Source organism: Bactrocera latifrons, unplaced genomic scaffold (genome assembly GCF_001853355.1).
Source record: "Bactrocera latifrons isolate USDA-ARS-PBARC rearing strain unplaced genomic scaffold, ASM185335v1 scaffold_117, whole genome shotgun sequence".
Lineage (NCBI taxonomy): Eukaryota > Metazoa > Arthropoda > Insecta > Diptera > Tephritidae > Bactrocera > Bactrocera latifrons.
This window is the reverse complement of record NW_017534597.1, coordinates 416,966-440,515: the sequence shown is the minus strand read 5'-3', so window position 1 is coordinate 440,515 and position 23,550 is coordinate 416,966. Positions and strand designations below refer to the sequence as shown.

Here is a 23,550-nt window from a genome sequence, read left to right as displayed (position 1 = left end):
CTTCCCCACTAAGTTGGTGCCACATGCTGTTGCCTGGTCATGCCACACTGCGTTTAAGAAGTTAAAAGCGCGATTACAACAACAGTACAAATACATACACATGCAGAAGAGTATGTTAGTGTTCATTAGAGATTGCGTGCAATTTCATTTCGCTTTGGTGCGGCCACTTCACACACCCTCAGGCTCACACACACACGATGCGCGTTCGGCAGACTTTCAGGCCAAATTGCAATAGTTCTTAGAGTGTAACTTAATGCCTGGCGGTAGTTGGCGAGCAGTTGTGAACTGTTGGCATGTGCCACAATGTATGCAACTTTAATGATACATACCACATACATATGTACATGCATTAACAAACATGCATTTGTTTCTATGTATTGGTGTGTTATAAGAAAATTGTCGATAAGTAGCAAACTACTTAAAAAAAGTCAATTTCATAGAAACGCTTCAAGAAGTAAGCTAACAATTTGAAAATGCTGTCGATAACAATAACAACAAAACCGGAAGAACTTTGCAAAACAAAAGCCAATATTTCACCATCGTCAATAATCGTTAGTGTGTGCATGGACTAGTGCAGAGTTGCTTGTAGAGTTGTGACTGCATGGCAAAAAGTTAGATGGTAATATTGTAACCTACTTTGTGAGTTGACTTGATGGAAAAAATGTGAAAAAGCATTGGTGCGTACGCAACGAAGTGCACGAGCGCAGATCACGCGTCTAAAGTCAGCCATCAAATGGTGGATTTGCAGCAGCCATCACACTCCGTCAATCACAGCCTGGCGACATACGCAAAAAAGGGTGAACGGATGGTGGAAGCTTTTATTTTGTAAAGGACGTAGGATGTTTATTAGAAAAAGTTAGGCGTTGCAAGCGCAAAGTCAGTTTGTTGGGTGGGATGGCGTCGATACCCTTCAGTGTGACGAGCTACCAACAATGTTATAGTAATTGGAAAGGACAACAAGTTCACAATATGCCAAGTTGCCGAGTTGCTGAGTTGTTGTGATAAGAATAGAACGTCGGATTTTACCTTTTGTCAAAGAATGAAACCTCAACAAAGCAAAAAATTCGGTTTCAGACTTACTCAGACTGACTCAGAACGCGATATTTTATAAAAATTCAAGTTTACCTACTATTTATCTCTAGGTTGTCTGTACATTTTTTGTAGGAAACTGAAGAGAGGCGAATAAATGAAGAAAAAGATCAAACTTGTGGGCTAATACAAATATTAGGAATATGAGACTAGTCCGGAATATAAGAGCAGTCAAACTTCTTGTAGAAAGCTAAGTGCTTTTGGGTACTATAAAACGATTAGTTGGTTGTCGGGTACTGTTACCAGAAACAAACAATATACATATATTCCTTAATGTGGAGGCAGCTACCGATTTGATTATGCAGTAGTATTTCATTTGGCTTACTTCGGAATTTCGGTTCGAAAATTTGGTCTTAAAATCCTATCTCGCTTTGCCAATGGTTGGTGATGAATCGATAGAGTAATGAAATTTTGAATTGATATCATTGACCTCAACATCCGCCTCTTTAGTTCTACTTTACCCAGACGAAATATTTTCAGTCATCAAACAAACAGTCGTCACACTTGCGACTAGACTCCCACGTCACTGTTGAGAATTATAACTTCGAAGTTGTAGATAATTTCGTCTAACTTGGAACCAGCATTTACAGTAACAACAATGTAAGCCTCGAAATCCAACGCAGACTAACTTGCTACTTTGGACTGAGCATGCAATTGAGAAGTAAAGTCCTCTATCGACGACTAAAGGCCAAATTCTATAAGTCACTCATTATTCCCTCCTACTATATGGTGCAGAGGCATGGACGATGACAACGTCTGATGAGTCGACATTGCGTGTTTTCGAGAGAAAAGTTCTGCGAAAAATGTATGGTCCTTTGCACGTTGGCCATGGCAAATTTCGCATTCGATGGAACGAATGCCGGGGGAAGCAGGGGAAGACCTCCACTCTGTTGGAAAGACCAGGTGAAGAAGAACCTGGCTTCGCATGGAATTTCCAATTTGCACCACGTTGCAGAAATAAGGAACGACCACCGCGCTGTTGTTAACTCGGCTTTAATCGCGGAAACGGTGTCTACGCCAGTAAAGAAGAAGAAGGTAACGATTTGTTACAAAACAATTCTAAATCACTTGATATAGCAAGGGAATATATATTTCGGATATAACCTTTTCTAATTTACTGATCATAACTGCCAACCCTTTACAACGGCTTTCATTTTTGATATTGATTTTGATCGGTCAGCTTGTAGATAGTAGCTACCATATGTGCTGTAGTGGTCCGGTCTGAATAATATATCCGGAGGTTATAGCGCTGCCTTGGACAATAATCATAATAAACAATTTGGTGAAGATATTTTGTCAAATCAAAAACTTGATTTTGTTCGGTCAGTTTACAATGTATATGACAGCAACTACATATATCGACGATTCAGTAACTTCTTGGAGAGAAAAGAAAGTTTCAGAACGATATCTCACAAACTGAGGAACGCGTATATATAGACGGACAAACGGACATGGCTATAAGCACTCAGTTCGACACGCTAATCATTTATATATAGTACATATATGTATGTATAGAGTCTCCGACGTTTCCGTCTGACTATTACAAACTTCCAGGCAAACCTAGTATATCTTGTTCAGTGTATAAAAACATATTTATTATACATATTCTTTAGGCAATAGTGTTGGGTTTGTAAATAAAGTATGAACTGGATTTCAGTGCTGTCACATACCAAAAATGTTTTCCAGCTTTTGTTTTCCTACTACAGTAATAATATCCATTTTTCATTTTCTGCCGACTTTGTGCATACATTTTTTTTATAACAGCATATATGTAAATAACTGCGGAATTGCGAGACTGCTGGCACTGTCACTCATCTTTTAGCCCGGAGGTCACTTGCTTTCACTCATCAATGCCTGCAGGCGTGACTGTTGCGACTGCCTACCACCCGCGCTGCAAAAGTTTTACTTAGTATTTTAGTACATCTGATTTATTTTTGTTGTAGTTGTAATGATTGCAATAACTAGACATCAACGTCAAGCCAAAATGCGCTTCGCCGGTGCTTACGCGCAGTTATTCGCATTCTCCACTTAATGGACGTTACTGAGGCGCAACAACGGTTTGCCGATGGCGCCAGCGCTCAAGAACTCTGCCACATGCATTCGCTGACTAGGCCAAATTCATATGTACGTGTGTGTATGTAAATAAAGCATATGTATATGAAGCACAAGCTGGTGGTTGGTTGCAGGTGGTTGAACTCATTGCTCAGCTATTTATGCATTGCTTGCTCTCCGCTTGTCGCTTTTTGTGTCTGTTTGTCGTTCATTTTGCTCAACGTGGTGGTTGCAGCCAAGACATGAACTCCAACGCCGCCATTCACAATCATACACACGCCCACACACTTAATATTACACATTTATAGAGATGTGTATAATTGCCGGCTTGCGCTGCTGGCGCCTATAACATTGATTTTCAATAAATGCAGCCACGAATTGAGGTCATTAGGATCAAGTTATAAAACGACGTGCCTACATATTTTATTGTAGTCGCAAGTGAAGCTATAACAAATTGTTGGTGGTTATTAAAATAAGATTACGCCATACTTTTTTTTTATTATCCTTGCCTTTAATGATCATAAGGACTGTGTGTATCTATAGTCACTCTCATTAATAGTGAAAGCGAAATGCTTTTGAATCAAATGTGACGACGTCTGATGTATTTTATATATGATGTGAATGATCTTTTTCTCTTCATTTACCTAGATCTTATTAATTTTTGCTTTTTTGGGTATATTACAAATATTAATTTCACAAAAATCTAAATTGTATAACAAAAAAATCAGCGTCGTTTAAGCAGTTATTCTTTAAAAAATTTAAAGAAATGTTTTCAATCTTACGACTTCGCTTTTTCAATATTTGACCTCAACAAGCGATTTCAGCCGAAGTTTGCCAATCACCATATTTAAGTTCGTCGAAAGCTAATCATTTGGGAATCTGCGAACCAAATTTTGAACGTAGAAAAAAAAAAATCGTCTATCTATTGCAAACTTCATATTAAATTCATTAAGTGTTCAGAAACGACTTAAAAGTTGTAGCGCCCTCTTTGAATAGCGGGAAACCTTCGAACAGGTCACGGGGTGGTGTATTAATTAATATGTTTACACATACATACATATGTATGTACAGTAAATGTATAAGTACGTTTTAAGTATTTTCAACATTTTGTCCTTTTAATAAAAATTATATTTAAACTAATGAAGATGTCTTCCACTTCCTTAATTCGTTTACTTGTTTACAAATGCAAGTATTTTCACTTTCGACACAACAGCTGTTTCATTTTATTTTTGCCACCGCCCACTTATGTCATTTACGGACTCTGTCGTCATGTAAAAAGTGCGCGCACCTAATTTGTTCGCTCTCTTTCGCCACTTTACTGACTTTTACACATTTTTATTGAATTATACTGGGCGTTACATTTATTATTATTAATACATACATATATATAAACATGTTCAAATAAGTACTTAAAATATATAATTTTTTGATTTGAATTAATTTTAATATCTTTATATAAATGATGCGGTCACTTGCCCCAAGGAGGCCGTTGCGCAATAAGTACAATTTTTGTATGCTTTTTTCCTCATATACGCATAAACAACATATGCATGTGTTAGCTGATCGCTGCGCTCGAAAACAGATTCAATCCAACCACTTCAATTAAAGGCCTACATAAACTGCTTTATTTGTGCATATATATATATATATATACATTCATCTAGGCATACACGAACACTTATTAACGTCGCATTTGCCATGAACTCCCCTCGGTGCTGCTTCGTTTTGGTTAGGCAGGGGGTGTTCTTTTCACTCATTGTCATTCAACCGTGTGAACCACCAAGTGAACCAGCCAGCGTATAAGCAAGTGACAAATCTCACTTTTGCCGATTTCTGTGTCTGCTGCTTTTGTTTTTAGTATACTTTATATACGGCGCGCATTGTTGATGCGAGTGTTGTGAAGGGTCAGTGATGAATTTCAATCAGTACACCCTTGTCGACCTTGAGCCAAGCATTGCCTAAATTAATGTGTTTTCTTTTATAGTGCGACAACAACAGCCCAAACAATGAATATAACCCATGGCGGTGATGGTTGCGTTTTTGGTGACATTCACCATATTACTTAAGTCATCAAGCGGACATCTCTAGTTGTTGTACTCTCATTTAGTTTGTTTTATCCAACAGTGCGAGCAATTTGTATATGTACCATCATATGTATAATAATAAATATACATTAGTTGTGTGGCTGACTCAAGCCCTAGTTGTTATCTCTGATTTGAAGATTTAAAATTAACAAAAACATGTTTATAAATCATTAATATGATTGTTGTGCCGTTAATTGACCTCAATAATATTGTAATTGGAACTGTGTGTAATATATTTCGGAGAAATATTACTTAAACCCTAACAGAAGCGCTGTTAAGTGTTCATGAGTCACCACTGCATCCCGAAAAAGTTCATGAGTCGACGGCGTCATTGGTTCGTACTTCTTCCGTGGTGATCAAGACCGGCAAGTTACTTTGAATGAGAATCGCTACCGCTCAATGATAACCAAATATTTTCGGCCCGAATTGGATGATATGGATTTGGACGATATGTGGTTCCAACAACGAAATTTACATGTACAAAATTTCAGTTCGATTTATCAAAAATGTGAACTAGTTGGCGTATACGGTAAAATTCCCTAATAGCCTAATAGAACGTTCCAATGACCGGACACGGACACAATTTTGGTGATATTTTGATTAAAGTTTCTCTAATAAACGGACAAGATTTAATAAAATTTGTCAAAACAATTTTGTGTACGATTTATGGTCCCCACTTTTTTAAAGTCTCATTAATTTTTCGTGTTTCAGACAGTTTTTTTTTACGAATAATAAGTAAAAGGATTGTCTTGCGCTGGTACCGTCTATTTCGCGGTAGCTCAAACGGAAACTTGTGAGAAATTTCTCATTCATTCACTAATGCCTGACATTGGCTCGCATTTATTAGTTCAATAGAAATATACATAGTTCTGAATTGCTGCTTCTGGCTCTAAGAAAACATTCTATTTTTCACCCCCCTATTTATGGAGAGCTCACTTAGCCGGACAGAAACACTGCGACGGTAAGTATCCGGTTATGAGGAATTTCACAGTATACATACAGACAGACGGACAGGTTAAATCGAGGGTTTTAGAATTAGAAATTATTCATGTTTTGTATATGTTTATGTGCTTACACAGCAAATTTTGGCTAATGAAAAATGTCATAAATGCCTAAACATAGGCATGACCCAAGCCTTTATTCATACATACTTATGTGGAGAGGAGAGAATGAAGAGCATAATTACTGATCACATGTTTTTCCACTGTGCTCGGTTTCTAAACATAAGGGAAAAATTAGAAACTGTACTGGGCGGTAGTTTAACGGTAAAAAATTTGATTAGCCTTGACAAGTGGAAAGCTATTCGCGAAGGGACAACTTCAATCATGACTAAATTAAGACAGTTACAGCTGGACAGACGTCAGTCCGTCCCTACTATGGAGGAGACGTAAAATGTCTTGTCACTCCCAAGAAGGTTTAGCGGATTAAAGTGCCGCACTCCAGCTTTCGATGCCTACTAAACCAAGGAGTATGTATGCACATCCGCTGACCAATGCAACTTATAATTATAATTCTCATATTGTTTATTTTCATTTTGTCTCCTCTGCCCATGAAGGCATTTTTTTATAATTTGTTGTTTCTTTCCTTCGTCATTAAGTTTTAATAAAAATCAAATCAGAAAAAAAAAACAACTTCCTACACGCAAACGGCAAATGCATTCGCGCTTATGCTAATCGGCTGGTGGCTGACCTCACGCCCGCCCGTCCGCTTTTCATATTGGTTCCGCTTTGTTGCCAACAATAGTTTAGTCGTAGGCCGTGAGTCCAGTTCACGCACATTCATGTTGCAAGCGAGCTTGTGGGAGTCGCCACAGCTGTTTTTTGACTTAACCGCATGTGCCGCAACACAGTTATAATCAGATGGTGCAAAAATTTAAAGAAACATAGAAATAGGTGCGGCATTCGCGGTCGCATTTGTTCCCCTTTCTGTGTGCGATTGCTTAGTAATGCGATGTTTTAATTTGTTTCGAGCCTCATCGCGTTAATTCCCACTGGGCCGGGTTGGGCTTTGAGGTTATAACAGTGGAAGTGTTAATGCGCACACACTTGCGAGTATGTGGAGAGTGTTGTTGTTGTAGCGCTGCTTGATATTCCCAAATGAATGTGTGGGTTCGGTTCGAATTTGTCGTATCAAGCGGTGTCGGCGTGGTTTCATTTCGTTCAAAATTTCAACAGCTGCTTTTTCGCGCTGAGTCGCCATGGGATATGTAGTTAAGCACATTAAGGACTGAGTACTCAATTCCAACTTATCATCGCAGTGGTTAAGTGTTGCGAAAAAACAGAGACGGAATGCCTCCTAAACGTGCATGCTTGCATGTATRTATGTGTACATATGTACACAGTAGTTTTGATAAGTCGTTGAGGATATAAAACATCATGCGCTCATAGTTCGCTCTCCCACACATGTTATGACACGGTGCTCGGCAGGGTTGCCACAGTTGTTTTTTAAGTGAATTACTCATTAAAGTCTAACTACGATACTTTAGCCGTTCGATACTATCAATTTGCAAATAAATAATTAGCATGAGTTATATTCAAAAGGAAGTATAAATTATCTCAACCGTTCACTTTGATTGATGGTAATTTTATACTCGTTTGAAGAATAATGGATCTTGCATGTAATGAATTTAGGCCATAAGTTAAGTCACAGTAGGTGTTTCGCTAATCGAAAAAATTCCGTCGCTCTGTATATTTGATAGCTTTTCCTTTATTTTTTTAATGTAAAATAACACCACACTCTGAAAGGGCCTTCTATTTCTGATGGGGATAATATTTATTATGCTCTGCAGTACTTCTTAGCAATTCATGTTTTAATGAGCTTCTACCTCAGTACTGCGGAATGGCGAGCTGAGCCGTTCCCTCCCCACGTTCCTTCTGTTCAGAGACATTCAAGATAAAATATAGAAGGGTTGTGTTTCTAAATTTTAAATAAATGATGAATTTGAAGGTCATTGATAAACGGACGAGCCTCTAAATTTTTAAGATATCGATCTTGGACACGTCATTTTCTCATCAAGAAGCTGTTCATTTTTCGAAACAATCAAATCTTGGAAAACTTCTTTTTGTTTAACTTTTTTTTGATATCGGAATTTGACGTGGCTAATTGCCGAAGGCAGTACAATCTACTATCGTTTGTAATAGCTACATTACAAATTCCCCGGTCACCGATCAAAGTATTCTTTTTTGTTTTTTTTTTTTTAAAGGATATATCTTTTTCTTTTTCACAATTAATTTGTTATATTTATAGTAGATATATAAAAAAATGAATGAAACTATTTTGGTGTAATTTGGAAAAGAATGAAATACTAAATTTTGTAACAGTTTGGCTTGCTTAATGGCAACTCTGCTACTAACCTTATTTATTCTACACCAACGCAGAACTCACTAATAACACTAACCTATTTTTGTTATGCAGCTTTCTGCTGCAACCTTCATTCATTTAATCACGCTCAGCACAGCATATGTATGTATGTATTTGTGTGAAAATCTATGGCTTATGCACTCTTCTCTATTGAGCTTTTTTTGCTATGGGGATTCAGGTTGTATTAAGTTTTTTAGCATATAATTATAGTTGTGCTTCAGCACATACTTAATAAACGTATCCTTCGTTGCAGACATCTTCATAGATTTCAGAATAGTGTGTTATTAATAAACTTTTAAAGTATCGAAAATTAATATTTGCAGAAGTAAGTACCAGCCATCAATACTGGAATGTTTGATTTTATTTTCAATTTTCGCTTTGATTACTTTTTCGCATAGATTCGTTAATTTGCCGCACAAACAAAAATTGTGCTTTGCTGCCAATAGAGTTATCGCCACACTTGCCTCAGTCTGCTATTTATCTTTAATCTTGTACTATTGCGTTAAAGCTTAGTGTGCCAGCGTACGTCTCTATTATCCGCCACCTCCACACACACACACTTTCGCATATTTTGGTGTAAGTTTCTCCAACACATTTCATAGCCGATTTGCGTACTCAATGAGCTGTGGCGCAAAGAAGTTGAGGAACAGCCAAAGTTTGCCGTTTAGATATTTGTGAATTGTTTTTGTAAATACTTTAACTTTTCGTCTGGCTTTATGCATATTTTAACTGCTTGGCTCTTTCACCATTTAATATATTTATCAGTAATACAAATTTCTTTTGTTCACTGACATTCTCCTAATTAGTGAGCGTAGAGGTGGTGTCGTTAAAAGCACTAAGTAGCTAGGGGTGTAGCCACCTAGTTGAGGAGTATGAGGCGTTTCGTTACACTTACAGTCTCCTTTTTTAAATAATACAATATAATATATATATAATATGGTGATATATACATATGTACTTACATATATATGTGTAAATGTAACGAAGCGCTTCATACATATACATATGTATTATTTGTTTTTGTTTTGCATTTTTGCGCTCAAAATCTTAATCTCGTTTTCTACAGCACACATYGTTGTTGTTGTTTTTTACCTTCGGCTATTCGTTTCCTCAGCCGGTCGGCCGTTTGACTAGTCGTTAGCTGGGTCGTTGCATCCAACCTGCCAAGCAGCCAGCCACCCGTCATCCAACATATCCTATACATTTGTTCGTTCACTGAGCTTGCGGGTCGCTCTGGCTTGTTCGTGCCCATTACGACGTGGGTCAAATAATAGTCACAGTTCCGCGTTCGCCTTTCGTTGGAAGAGTTTTTAGTATGCAATTTTCAGTGCACCATTAAAAAGTTGTAAAATAATTAAAAAATTTAATTGCAACGAAGAAAACTTATGCAATAAAATAGAGAAGAGACAATTTTGTGGCGATAATAGCTATAATAGAAAAAGTTGGCGGCCAAAAGGTGAGCAGGAGAAATGCATTGTGAGATAGTTTCACTTGTCTTCATTGTCGCCGAAAATGAAACTTTTTGTTTACTTCTTTCTTTGTTTCATTGGAGTGTGAAAAAGTGTAACTCTTGCTCGTCGAAAATTAATGCGAATATAGTGCTGAGACTAGTGAAAAAATAAAGTATATAAAAAAAAAATAAATTGCATAAAGTAGTAATAGGCACATTAAGGTGGTCAAGTAACATTTCGCCGTGCGTGTGTGTGAAAATACATGCTTATCTATAACACGAATCTTGAGCTTAAAACTACTATTAAAGCTTAAACTTGAACTAAGGGAGAAAGATAATACTTAAATTTCAGAAAAACAGACTAATAACTTCACGAAAACTGAATTTCTCTACATTGTAAACTTCGCAAAGAAATAAAAATAAAAATGAGTTTAATAATTTTAATAGTCAAAGTTTGTTTTGTACTGAAATATTATTTTCTATTTTTTTTTAAGTATTTCGGAGCTAATACTTTTATACTCTTGCAACATATTGGTACAAAGTTTTTTCACCTAACGGTTGAACGTATCACCTAAAACTACGCGAGATAGATGTAGACTATATATGCATATGTATAAATGATCAAGAGGCGAATTTAAATCTGGGTGAATGTCGGTCTGTCTCTCCGTGAAAGCTGAAGCTTGAGTAAAAAAAATAGAGATAAGATATCTTGATACTTGGTATGCGCGGTGGTTGACAAAAAAAATTACGAGTTCGTAGGAGGGATCGCAGGAGCAAGGGGCACCCTTTTAGGTGAAAGCATATATCTTGAAACCCACTTGACCGATTTCAACCAAAATCGCTACATGATATGGGTATATGAATATGAGTTAAATCGAACTAAAACCACGCCTACTTTGCATATAACACAATTTTAAATTCCACTTGACTGTTTCACTGTCTGTGTACAAATAAAGAATCAACTAATGTAATGGGATAAAACTTTGCACGAATAATGTCTTTGAAGTATGCCACCTTATGGTCAAAAATTGTTCAAATCCAACGAAAACCGATTATATGTGTACCTCACAACCTAACCTTATATATTTTTACCGAAAATATCGATCAATATATGGCATATACAATTAAAATTTAGAGAGAAGCGTTTCTTAATGGTAGTATATCTGTGTGCTACAATTGGGTTGAATCGGATGAATACTTCCCTGAGCCTCCATATACCTATTATAATGGTTTTCGAATTTCCCGGTGATTTTATACCGCTTATGTATATGTGAGTTATCTTAACACCCATTTTTTTTTTTTAATTTGTATATAAACTTTCTTAGTAACAAAATGTTTCCGAAGCCAAAAAGTAGTGCTATCTTAATATACATATGTACATAGTATAGTACACTAAATGAACAAACTCGTACATATGTATGTATTCATGGCAGATTTGTAAATGCAAATATCTTAAATAAATATTGGCTGATCGGTATATCGAAGGTGCATACGTGCATAAAAATATATATCGTCACCTAAAATGCAAAATAACGTAAGAATAGAAGAGAAGTAGTGAATCGTATTCAATAAGGTACTGAATTTCGATATAACGATATGTAAATTCTTATGTATTTCAATATAAAAATATTAAAAAATATTAATTTAATATCCAATATAGAAATACAAGCCTATAGAAACAATATGAAGCATATAGAAACAAACATAGAATCGGTGTTTTCATATTTCGATAGGCTATACCTTTAAAAAAGAAAAACTAAACTAACTTATCTCAAATAGTTTTTGTGATACAGTCTTCTACAATTGCTCAGTTCACTCAGCGGAATCAATATATCCTTAAACGCCTTTTTATCCAAACAGAAATTTTCGTATTTACTGGAGTGATAACTCGGAGGACAAAGTTTTATATATATGTACATAGTTTTCCATACAGTGATCTACCAAAAAAATGGTCGTTGTATAAAAAATATGTTTAAGTGAGCATTTTTTTATGATTTCATCCAAGTAGAAGACTGAAATCACTGCAGCAACTTTGTTTTGCTGACATCAGAGAACTCGAAAAATATTTAATTTAATACTTCAATAATTTTACTTCGCATTCATATAATATATAGTACAAATATATCCCCAAAATTTTAAAACAATTCTGACAGTTTTTTTAATTCCCACCCAAAAATCGCCCTTTTGATAATGTTGTCATAACCAAATAACTTGACAATATGTAAATCATATATGTAGTATGTGCTTCGTAGTGGTTGTCTTTCAAAAATGTTTTACAATATTTTATAGTAATTATATTAAATATTATTTATAGTAATATGTAAAGTTCTACTTTTTTAGTCAAAATAAAATTTTTTGCAAAAATATTTGTCGAAAAGTGTTCCATTGAAACTTCTTGAGTTCACAATTTCTTACTTTTTTATCTTCTAATCGCACTATTCTGTGCTTACTTTCTGATAACTGGAGCGTATCTTCGTGGTTTCGCAAAGCGAGCACAATTCGCCACTCGCTGTCATCAAAAGTTGAGAAACTGCAGATCAGAGATGCACTTCAATCTACTTTTCGGCATTCACACTCAGCCAACCTTATGTACAGATGTATGTATATACATACACGTATGTATGTAAATGTATTTATGTATGCACTTAAGATACTTGCCTATGAACTCAAGTACTATTGTCATATTCTACTTTTAGTTAAAAAGTAAAAACAATAAACTGAACCAAAAAAAAAGAAGAAGAAAATCAATAGAAACTGATGCCTACAAGTATTTTCAATTTCAACGCCCAATCAAAGTTTTAGCAACAACCCATCCTGCTTCTCACACGTACATACATATATTATTTTTATGGCACGCAATGAATACAGTTTTATTGTTGTTTTTTATTTTTTATAACTAAACAATACGTACATATGTATATCTTATCTTTTGTGTGCATCAATTTTTTTCAAAAACTTTCGTTCAATTGTGTTTTCCATTAAATTGTGTCAAAAGTAATTTTCAAGGATTGTCGCATCTCTGGGACGTTGCCGTTGCTGTTGACGTGTCGCATCGCCTGATTAGGGTAGTTCCAGCCCACGCATTTCGTCCCGCCTAATTATTGGCATACAACCAATTAGTCATAGTTTGTTGTTTTTTGTTAATTTATTTATGAGGCAAAAAATGCCTTGTTTGTGCATCGTGTTGGTTGGCGGAGGGAGTGCTGTTCAAATATTCGCCTAAAATGTATCCACATGGTGCTATATAAATATATAGCAAAGTGTCTAGAATGCTAACATGTACCATTTACTGTTATTTTGCCCCGAGGCTATGTTACTAAATAAAAAAAATATTTTAGTTTGAGGTTATTATTAATAAATAATTTTTTAAACAAAACTTTTCAAATTATTTTAATTACCACTATCTAAACTTTATTGAAAGTCTATTTTCTACTTATAGGTCGAAGCTGGTGATATTATTTTAAAAGTAAATGGCACTGATGTTCATCGATATACAACGAAAGAAGGTGAGTCTGTGTGAGGTGACATTTCCTATAATGTGAAGAGAGTATATTAAATTTGCTATAATGTTTTTAAACCTATAAGGAAACGTTGGAAACCGTATGAAGAATATGAATACTTAAATGCTGAACGCGTCGAGCTTGAGTCGATTTATCCATGTCCGTCTGTCTGTCTGTGTGTACGTCAAGTATTTATCAGTTTTTGAAATATCGTTCTGAAATTTTGCACACATTCTTTTCTCCTAAAGAAGCTCATTTCTCGAAAATCCGATATCAGACCAGTATATTATATAACTGTCATATAAACTAAACGATCGCAATATTGTATTGTTATAGTATGGTATGGATGAATGCTCAAGATATCGGAATATATTGTTTATATCGGAGAACTATGTGCTATATGTACAAACTGATTTTTGAATTAGACATTTATTTTAAAGAAATCTTTCTACATTTTCTTTTATTCTAAATATCTTTTTAAATTTTTATTTAAAAACTTATTTTTTTTAAGCAAAGTAAATTTAAATTCCCTAATATTGTAAAGTTTAAATATACATATTTATTCTAAGACTGTATTTTGCTTTACACATATCTGAAAGAAAATTAACCTTCTATATATTTTTTAATAGTTCTCAAGTGCTTAAGGCTATCCGATGATTCGGTCACGTTAGAGCTGCGTCGTGGTAAGTGTACATTTGTCAATTTTCCTCGCCTTCAATTAAAAATTTCATACATCCCATTCTAAAATCGCAGATCCCAAACTAAAAGCGCGACTCAAAGAGCAACTGGCCAATACGAAAAATCCCCATTACGAAGACATCGAACCATCTCCGCATATTTATGATTACAAATCATCGAGCTGTCGATCTCCCACAACTCACCACCGCTCGTTGTCACTGCAAGACTCTTACGAACCGCCACACAACAGCAATTCCAATTCATCGTCTTCGCCTGCGATACGCTACGCCAAATCGCCCACTCACTTGCCACACCGACAGGGTTCACTGCCGACGCCTGCGTTGGCCAGCCAACAACAACAGGGCAATCATAGTCGCAGCTCTTCCGCTTCCTCAGCACAGCTACAATTTGGTGATATAAATACTACTGCAGCGAGTGGTGGTGCGGGCGGCGCCACCTGTACATCGCCCACATCTCGTCCATCACGTATTCCAACGGCACTGAAAGCTCCACAAAAGCCACCCGTACAACATTCGCCACAAAATAAGCGACCGCGACCATCACAAATTCCAACAAAGGCTGGTCCGGCAGCCACCAACGGTAACGCGCCAGTAATTGCGCCGACAGCTCCAGTCACCGGCGGTTGTGTGAGTGGTGGTGGTGGTGCCCATTTACAGCATTCAAATAGTTATAGCGGTGGCAGCACACGTTTCACTCAGCAGCAGCAGCAACAGGCGGCACTGCAGCAGAAGGAGCGTGACGCTGAGCCTAACTCGGCGCCGCCGCAGCCAGCGAAGGCGCCACGCTTTGAGGCATACATGATGACTGGTGAACTGATACTGAATCTGTCGAGGACATCTCAAAGTAGTAACCTACTGCCAGGTCACGCAAAAAAAGTGTGTAGCTTAAGTTGAAATATCCTTCTTTTAGCGGTTTTTTAATTTGCGCTCAACTTAATTTCCTTACAGATCGACAGTTTGCGTGACTCACCACAACGTGCGGTCGTGGCTGCGCGTGCTAACGGCGCTTTGGCGCCTCGTGCTTCTGGTGAGTCTTCGCCCACATCCTCATCATCGGTGGACTCGCCCACTCACACGGCCAGTTCGGAGTCAGCTCACCACCACAAAGATCGTGGCAAGCGAAGACACCAACAACCTCATCATCATTTGCTCCAGCAACAGTTGGATAGTATTAATAACAGCTACAACAACAGTAACAGTGGTGGAGGTGGTGGCGCGGGCGGTGTGGGCGTAGTTAACAGCGATCCACGTAAAGACGATACGCTGTTATTGTGCGAAGAATTAGAGCGTGACGACGAAGAGGCAGGTGGTGACAATAATCGCAGACAACGATATCAGCAACATCAACACCATTCAACACGACGACACCAATACAGTCATTATCAACAGCGCAGCAGTTACGATCATGATGAGGTTGTTGACATGGAGGAAAACGAGGAGGATCAGACGCACTATGATATCACCAATATAGAAACGTACAATAGCGGTGGACTTGGCGCGGGCGATGTGTGTGGCGATGATGACGCCAGCGATCGTCAATGCCTGGTAACGAATTATGGCGACGATGAGGACGACGATGTCGAAGGTGAGGATTTCGATGCCGAAGATGAAGACTGTTGTGGCGCCGAACATGAAGACGAAGACTACTCATCAAATTCACTGACATCGGCATCGGCGAAACAACGTTTGCGCGCACTTAAGCAAAAAGCTGCCGCTGCACATTACAAACATGCACAAAGTGTGGTGCGCGCCAGAGGTGGCATCGGCGATGCAGTCGATTGTGCGAACCAACATTACGCTGGTGGCTATCAGCATCATCATCAGCAAAAACGACAACAGCAACGCGGTTCAGGTGGCTCGAGTTCTTCATCGGCGACGGTGAAAAGCGACGGCTTAACTGGCATAAACACCTCACCCGATGAAACTTCATTCTCCGTGCCCACCTCACCGATTTCGCTGTCTACGCCATTAATTGACAAAGACACGGCGAATTCAGTCCCCACCAGCCCAGAACCAACAAGCCTGGGTGCAGTAGGTGGTGGTGTTGTTGTCCACGATGTTGTGGTGCGGCGACACAATGGTGTCGTACGTACATGTGATTCCGCTGGATTCCGTACCAGTAAGTCTGAGGATCACCTGCAGCAGGTGCAGCGTGAAGGCATGGCTGCAGTGATACCGATCGATATTGATGAGGATGTGAATAGTTCACTGAATACACTGCTCGATACGAGGCATGACTCGGAAGATTCGCAGGTAAGTTGTGTGCGTGGAGTAAATTATAATGAAAAATTTGCTATAAGTGTGTGCAGAATACTAATGGCGCGGAGTAAATTGAGGGTTTATAATTATAGGAAGGCGAAACGAATCAAATTAACTTTTTACTTATACAAATAGGTATAGTGCATATATGAAAGTGTCGAAATTTATAAAATGTGTTTTATAACTTGCCAAAAAATCGAAAACATGTATACCATTTAAGCTGGTAATTCTCAGCAACATGAAAAAAATTACTGAAAAATAAATTTGTGTAAATAAGTTATTTATCGAGTTAAATTTTATATATATAAATATTTAATATTAAAATACGATTTAGCTTCTAAGCGTATTTTTCATATGAAGTTTTTTAATTTTAATCTTATTGAAAATTTTAGAATTTATTATTTTTAATAGTACTTAGAACGTTTTTCTTATCTGAATGCTTGTTGGTAAACCAAAAACGTCTGTTAGCGAAATTATATCATTATTCTCACTGTTGTGCGTATTGCATAGATTTGTTCAAATCATTGCTTGTGAAATTATTATTATTTTTATTTTATTGGTAGTTTGTTATCACATTCGAGCAACTCTTACAAATTTTGTGATTTTTTGCAAAGAAAACCCACCAAAAGTGTTTCATTTGTAGTATTTTATTCAATCGGAAATTTCATTATTTTTAATACTCTGTTTATAAGTAATCGTTGTTTTTAATTTTTCATAACAACTACAATAACAGTTAAAATTTTACAACTTAAAATTCTTGCTGTTAAACTATTAAACTGCTGTTAAAACTCTTGTTCTAATACTTTTAGTACTACTACTAATATTTCTACACTTTGTCTATGCCACTCTCTAACATTGTTATTGTCTTTTTTATTTCTTTTCCTCTTTTTCACTATCTTCTAAACATAATTGCCTTTATTTTAATAAAAAACAATGCCCTAATGCAAACAAAAACATAAAAACAAAAACATAAAAACAATTTCAAAAATACACACATCCATAAAATAAAACCAATTGTGTTCTACAAACTCATAACGGTTACAATTTTAATTCATTACCCCTCTACCTTGCGTGTTTTGTTCGTCAATTTATTCGTTGTGGTGTCGGTATTATGTTTTTTGTTGTTGTTGTTTTCTGCGTGTGTATCTTCTAGCCATCTACTACTACTATAACTTTAACTAAACACCCAAACAAAGCAACTATGAAAACAGCAACCAGACGTGTTTCCACATATTCTCCACTCACCACATCTTCGTCATCTGTTTCTGCCTGCGCAACATCCACATCGTCATCATCATCATCGTCGACGGCATTAAAAACAGCTATACTAAATGCGGCAGCAGCAGCAGCAACCGCATCAGCGACTGCTTCTTCATCGCCCTCATCCTCGCCAAAACTCTTACCATCGTCACCAGAGTCCACGCTAATCAGTCAACGTGATATCTTTAATAGGAGACGGCGCAAAGTGCGTATGAGCATCCCACGAATTGTTTTGGATGCGTCGGCAGCAGCGCCAGTAAATCCAACAGTAGAAGAAAGTGGCTGCCACAATAATAACAATAACAACAATAATAATTTTCATAATTTCAATACTAGCACACAAGCAACAAATGATATTGTCACTACTAACTCGAATACAATCAGGACTAATATGACAGCTCGCGATGCTAATGAAGCAACAACACTAACAACTACTAATACTACAGTTACAAAAACTGCATGCACTTTGACAATAATAAAAACGGCTATAACAACAATAACCACAAACAAATCAACAGCTGAATATGCTAATAAAAAGGTGGAGCGTGTTGCATACATACATACAAATGTAGTTGTAGTGCAAAATAGATAAAGTTCAATTAATTACTACAGGTGTAGTGGCAGTTGCTTAAGATTTGCTTAACAAAATCATGCTACAATATTTCAAATATCGTTGCTCACCTATCCAATTGACGCATTTTATAGTTATATCTGTTGATATTTATTCTTAAGCGCATGAATTTAATTTTATTGAAGTATTTGAGTGTTTATAGTATATAGTATGCATATGTGTATATGTAGAGCGTTATATGTATGTGTAGTAATAGTTAATAAATATGTTCCTTTTGCCGAAATTAAGTGATTTTATATTACCCTTTTTATTTTCGCTGTTATAGTAAAAATAAATGTTTGATAGAACAGCTTTGTTTTTGTTTATACATACATATATTGAAGATAGAAATGTATTAATTTCTTTGAAAAAAAATGGATATAGCCTTTTCAAAGAACTTAATTTCTTCAGATAATGTTCAAATAAAATCTGCAAATTTTAAAGTAATTGTACCATTTAGACCGAACCCCAGGACCCTCACAGTCTTCACTAATCGTAGGTTATTAAGTCATGTAGCGTGCCTTGCATATATATATATAAAGCCAGTTTCTCCCAAAAGGGGAAAAGCAAATCAAATCACGACGTTTTAGTCAGCTAAGCACTGGCCAGGCTTTTGTGCCTCGCGCGAGATTTGACTTGGCGGTGCGAGCGTCACCTAAGCACTGACCAAACACCGTGCCTGCTTTTATACAGCCAGCTTCCCCCGAGATTATGACTGTTAAATCACATCACATGGCATTGCGAGCGTTAGCTGTGCACTGGCCGGACACGGAACCTGCTTTACTTATATAGAGTCAGCTGGCAGCCAGCTTTTCGTGAGTTCTCCGCATGAATTTTAAAACAACTTCACTTCGAGGCGATAGAATCACATAACCACTGATCAGGGCCGGTGTCTGCTTTCCTTAAAAAGAGCCAGCATCCTCTGAAGTCACCTTTTGACTACTAAATCAAATCAAGTTTTTTTTTATAGTCACATAAGCAGTGGCCAAGTCCAGGTTACTGTAGCGTATAGTTGCTGTACAAATTGACCGATCCAAATCAAGATTGTGTGGAGGAAATTTTTTTATTTGACAAGATTTTTTCGCGAAATTTGGTACATTTGTCAAAGGTAAAGCTACAACCTCCGAACATATTTTTCAGTTCGGATCACTGTATTATATGGTTGTCATACAAACGGATCGTTCAAAATCAAAATAGAGATTATTTGATTTGGTATTCGAAGTAAACCTGAGAAGGGTATTTAGTGCAGAGGAAACTAACTTTTTCTTGTTTTGATTTCATTTTGAGAGGGTGCTGTAGGGTGCGCAATATTTAGAAAAAATAAAAAAAAAATTATGTGTAGTATATCTACACACATATATATTTTTCTACATATTTAAAAACCTTACTTTTTTAGTAATTAATAATTCTATATTTAGCTTACTTCGCTTTCATGAAAATAATTGTTTTTATTTTTCCTTTTTTTTTTGTATAAAAATTAATAATTTCGATTAATCGATAAAATTGAAACAAAGATAAACTGAAGTATAAATGAGCATTTCTCTAGAAAAGCAAATCAATCAAAATAGCAGCAAAAATTTCAAAAAACAACACATTAAATACAATTTGTGTTTGTAAATATTGTATAAAAGAAGAAAACGATAACAACAAAATCAATTATTGCCAACTATTATAGTTACCAGTTTAGTTAGTGCTTAATTTAGAATAGGTAGCAGAGCCCAAGTTGGATTTTGCAATAGAAAAATGGTAAAATCATTTGCTAATAAATTTCTTTGAATTTCTCTCCTCTCTCTATCTTTTTGCTGAATTTTGCCGTTTGCCTGGTACTTCAATAAACAGGGTTCCAATCGTGATCGCATTGTTTGGACTTATAACGCACCGCTGGCGCCACACCAAATACAACAATTACAGCAGCAGCAACAACTGCAGCAACAGCAACAACAGTATTCGAGTACACACTATGGCGGTAGCCACAACAATTCATCACCGAATTCGCAGTCACATTCGCACTCCCACACACACTCGCATTCGAGTTCAATAAGTTCATCGCCACAGCATTCGGCTGGTAGTCCGGCCTCACCGACATCTGTATCCAGTTCGGTGATGTCATCGTCCGGTTCGAAGGGTGCGCTGGGCATTGGTGGTGCGTATGCTTTGAATAGCAACAACAATGGCGGTCATCATCAACAGCAGCAGCAACAACAACTACAGTTGACAGCAAATGCCGCTAATGGTGGCACCAGCGGCGGCACCAGTGCAACAACAGCCACAACAGCTTTACAAACGGGTTTGTTACATTGTCCTACTGGTAGTGGTAATGGTAATGGTAGTGGAGGTGGTGGCGGTAGTGGTGGTAATGGTGGTGGTGGTAATAATAGTCTTGCAGGTGGCGCCGGTTACGATCATAGCGTCTCCGAAGCCATCTCGAATATTTCTAGTCCCGACTATCAGGACGATGATAATTTATTGAGTTCTCGCGATCTTGCAGGCGGCATGGTACTTAGCGATCCCAGCGATTCCGATTCTACGATACTCGTATCCGACACGGCGGCAACGCGACAAAAGCAACAACAACATCAACAATTGCAGTTACAAGCACAAGCGCTACACCAACAGCAACTGCAACAACAACAGAAAATGGTTGGTGGTGGCCAACAGGGAAACTCCGAACAGCATAAACTAGTGATACAGGTGCGTGGCATCGATAATAGTAATAGTGTCTCAGCACGTACCGGCTACTCGGAAGTGAAAGACTCCGAAGATGAATTGGCCACGCTGACGGAGGAGCCATTAAATAGTGCATTGACGGCGGCATGCGGTGATGGCGGCGGCACAGGACGTGATTCATCGCCGCCCGTTTCGGATGATGGTAGTGATGTGGAGTCGCTACATTCCTACCATTACTCACCAAAGGCCGTGGATATGCCATCGGCAATACGGCTAGCCAAAAGACTGTACTCACTGGATGGTTTCAAGAAGAGCGACGTGTCGCGTCACCTCAGTAAAAAGTAAGTAAAAGCTTAATTCTGCATTTACGAGTATGAGGTAGGATTAAACAAATTGTGTTTTTTTCCAGCAACGACTTCAGCCGTGCTGTCGCCGATGAATACCTAAAGTATTTTAATTTCGAAAAGAAAACGCTTGATGAATCGTTACGTGAATTTCTGCAACAATTCTCGCTGTCGGGTGAGACACAAGAGCGCGAACGTGTGTTGGTGCATTTTTCTAAACGCTTTTTAGACTGCAACCCAGGCACGTTCAATTCACAAGGTGGGTCTTATTTATGTTTTGTTGGTGTTTTTGTTGTAGCTACTTGGTTAGGTTGGTTAATTGTTAAGTTGTACAGAATCGACGTTGGTTCAAAGGCAGACTATTGAAATAATTTTGTATATTTACGCTTTTCTATTCGCTAATAGACGCTGTACACACTTTAACTTGCGCCATTATGCTGCTAAACACCGATCTGCATGGCCAGAATATTGGACGGAAGATGACTTGCGCGGAATTCATTGAAAATCTAGCCGAGCTTAACGATGGTGAAAATTTCCCCAAAGATGTTTTGAAATATTTATATCAGGCCATTAAAACACAACCGCTTGAGTGGGCGCTGTAAGAACTTAACTCTAATTTTTATTAATTATATACATATTAATAACCTATTATCTATTTTCATTAGCGATGATGATGTCACTGAATTGCAAAAACAACGCGGAGATAATAATGTCGGCAACAGCACAAGCAACAGCCTTATCGGTCAAAATCCCTTCTTAGACATACCGGAATCGTCGACGGCGATTGAGTACAAAAAGGGCTATGTGATGCGCAAATGCTGTTACGATGCCAACTACAAGAAGAGTGAGTATTAAGCTTGAAGTAATTAATATAGCATATATCAATATATAAATCCTTAATCGTTCTTATTTCATTAGCGCCATTCGGTAAACGTTCCTGGAAGATGTTTTACTGCACGCTGCGTGATCTAGTACTCTTTCTGCACAAAGACGAGCATGGCTTCCGGAAGAGTCAAGTGAGCAGTTATACACTTAACTAAGTGCTTTTAGGCTTTTGCTAAAATATCTGCCTTTTTTTTTATTTTGTAGATGTCCGATAATCTGCACAACGCTATACGCATCCACCATGCTCTAGCCACAAAGGCTACCGATTATACGAAAAAGCAGCATGTTTTCCGTTTGCAAACCGCCGATCAGGCAGAGTATTTATTTCAGACCAGTGATTCCAAAGAGCTACAATCGTGGGTAGAGACGATAAATTTCGTTTGTGCCGCATACTCAGCGCCACCACTGGAGGGTGGTGTGGGCAGCCAAAAACGTTTTCAACGCCCACTGCTGCCTAGCACGCATACAAAGTATTTGATGGTATGTGAATATTTGAAAAATGTCTATATGTCTCACCTAAATATGAAATCATATAAATGTTTTGTTTTCGTTTCGCTTCTCTCGTTGTAGAAAGAGCAATTAGAATCGCATGAGCAACAATTGGCGCAATTAGAGGCAGCACTCGCTGAACATAAGAAGGGCCCTGTACCGAACAAAGGACTGCCATTACAGAACTACAAAGAAAAGGAGAGTTACTTGCAATATGAGGTAAAACGAAGCAAAATGATTATTTAATAGATAATGTATTTATCGAGGTTTTTGATTTTTCAACAGCTACGCCGCTATCGCGCTTATGTGTCAATTTTAGCTGCTAAACTGCTTTCCGATCAACAGCAGTTGGATGCTGCACAGCAACAACAATTAACGAACAACGAAGAATTAGATACATTCTCAACGAGTGGTGTTGGAGGAGTCGGGGGAGTTGTGATTGGTGCGCGGCAACAACAGCCGCCACCAGCGTATCCGCAACAATTACAATTGCAACAACCAACTGCACAGTCGCCAACAGCACAACAACAACAGGCACAGCCGCAACAACAGCAAACAACTAACAGGTATAATTATCAACAACAAGATATTGGCTGACGGGTAATGGGAGTTTTCTCAGCTTGTGTGGTTTAATTGTATTTTTCCTCTATATCTATATTATTAATTAATTATTTCATTTAATTTTGTGTTAATTCTGTTGGAAAAACGGTATAATTTGTATATTTTTAATTTGTGTTTAGGCCATTAAAATTTATTTTGAAATATGCCTTTCTTTTGCAACAACAAGTAGGTAATTTTTTTAT

The 23,550-nt window shown here is 37.4% G+C and overlaps 1 protein-coding gene across 7 annotated transcripts in view; it reads left to right on the top strand.

Annotated features, from left to right (window-relative positions):
• The window catches only part of LOC108977846, a 50,423-nt gene that overhangs the window by 19,804 nt on the left and 7,069 nt on the right, over positions 1-23,550 (top strand). For 2 of the 7 annotated variants that reach the window (XM_018947818.1, XM_018947810.1), the window contains exons 2-13: positions 13,475-13,541; positions 14,165-14,218; positions 14,289-15,109; positions 15,182-16,486; positions 20,202-21,370; positions 21,439-21,632; positions 21,779-21,971; positions 22,039-22,217; positions 22,292-22,389; positions 22,463-22,738; positions 22,829-22,966; positions 23,033-23,313. In XM_018947818.1, coding sequence (XP_018803363.1) covers positions 13,475-13,541; positions 14,165-14,218; positions 14,289-15,109; positions 15,182-16,486; positions 20,202-21,370; positions 21,439-21,632; positions 21,779-21,971; positions 22,039-22,217; positions 22,292-22,389; positions 22,463-22,738; positions 22,829-22,966; positions 23,033-23,313 — 4,775 coding nt within the window. Of the gene's footprint in view, positions 1-13,474; positions 13,542-14,164; positions 14,219-14,288; positions 15,110-15,181; positions 16,487-20,201; positions 21,371-21,438; positions 21,633-21,778; positions 21,972-22,038; positions 22,218-22,291; positions 22,390-22,462; positions 22,739-22,828; positions 22,967-23,032; positions 23,509-23,550 lie in introns of those variants that run through there. The other 5 variants (XM_018947800.1, XM_018947789.1, XM_018947835.1 and 2 more) reach the window with 4 other exon arrangements.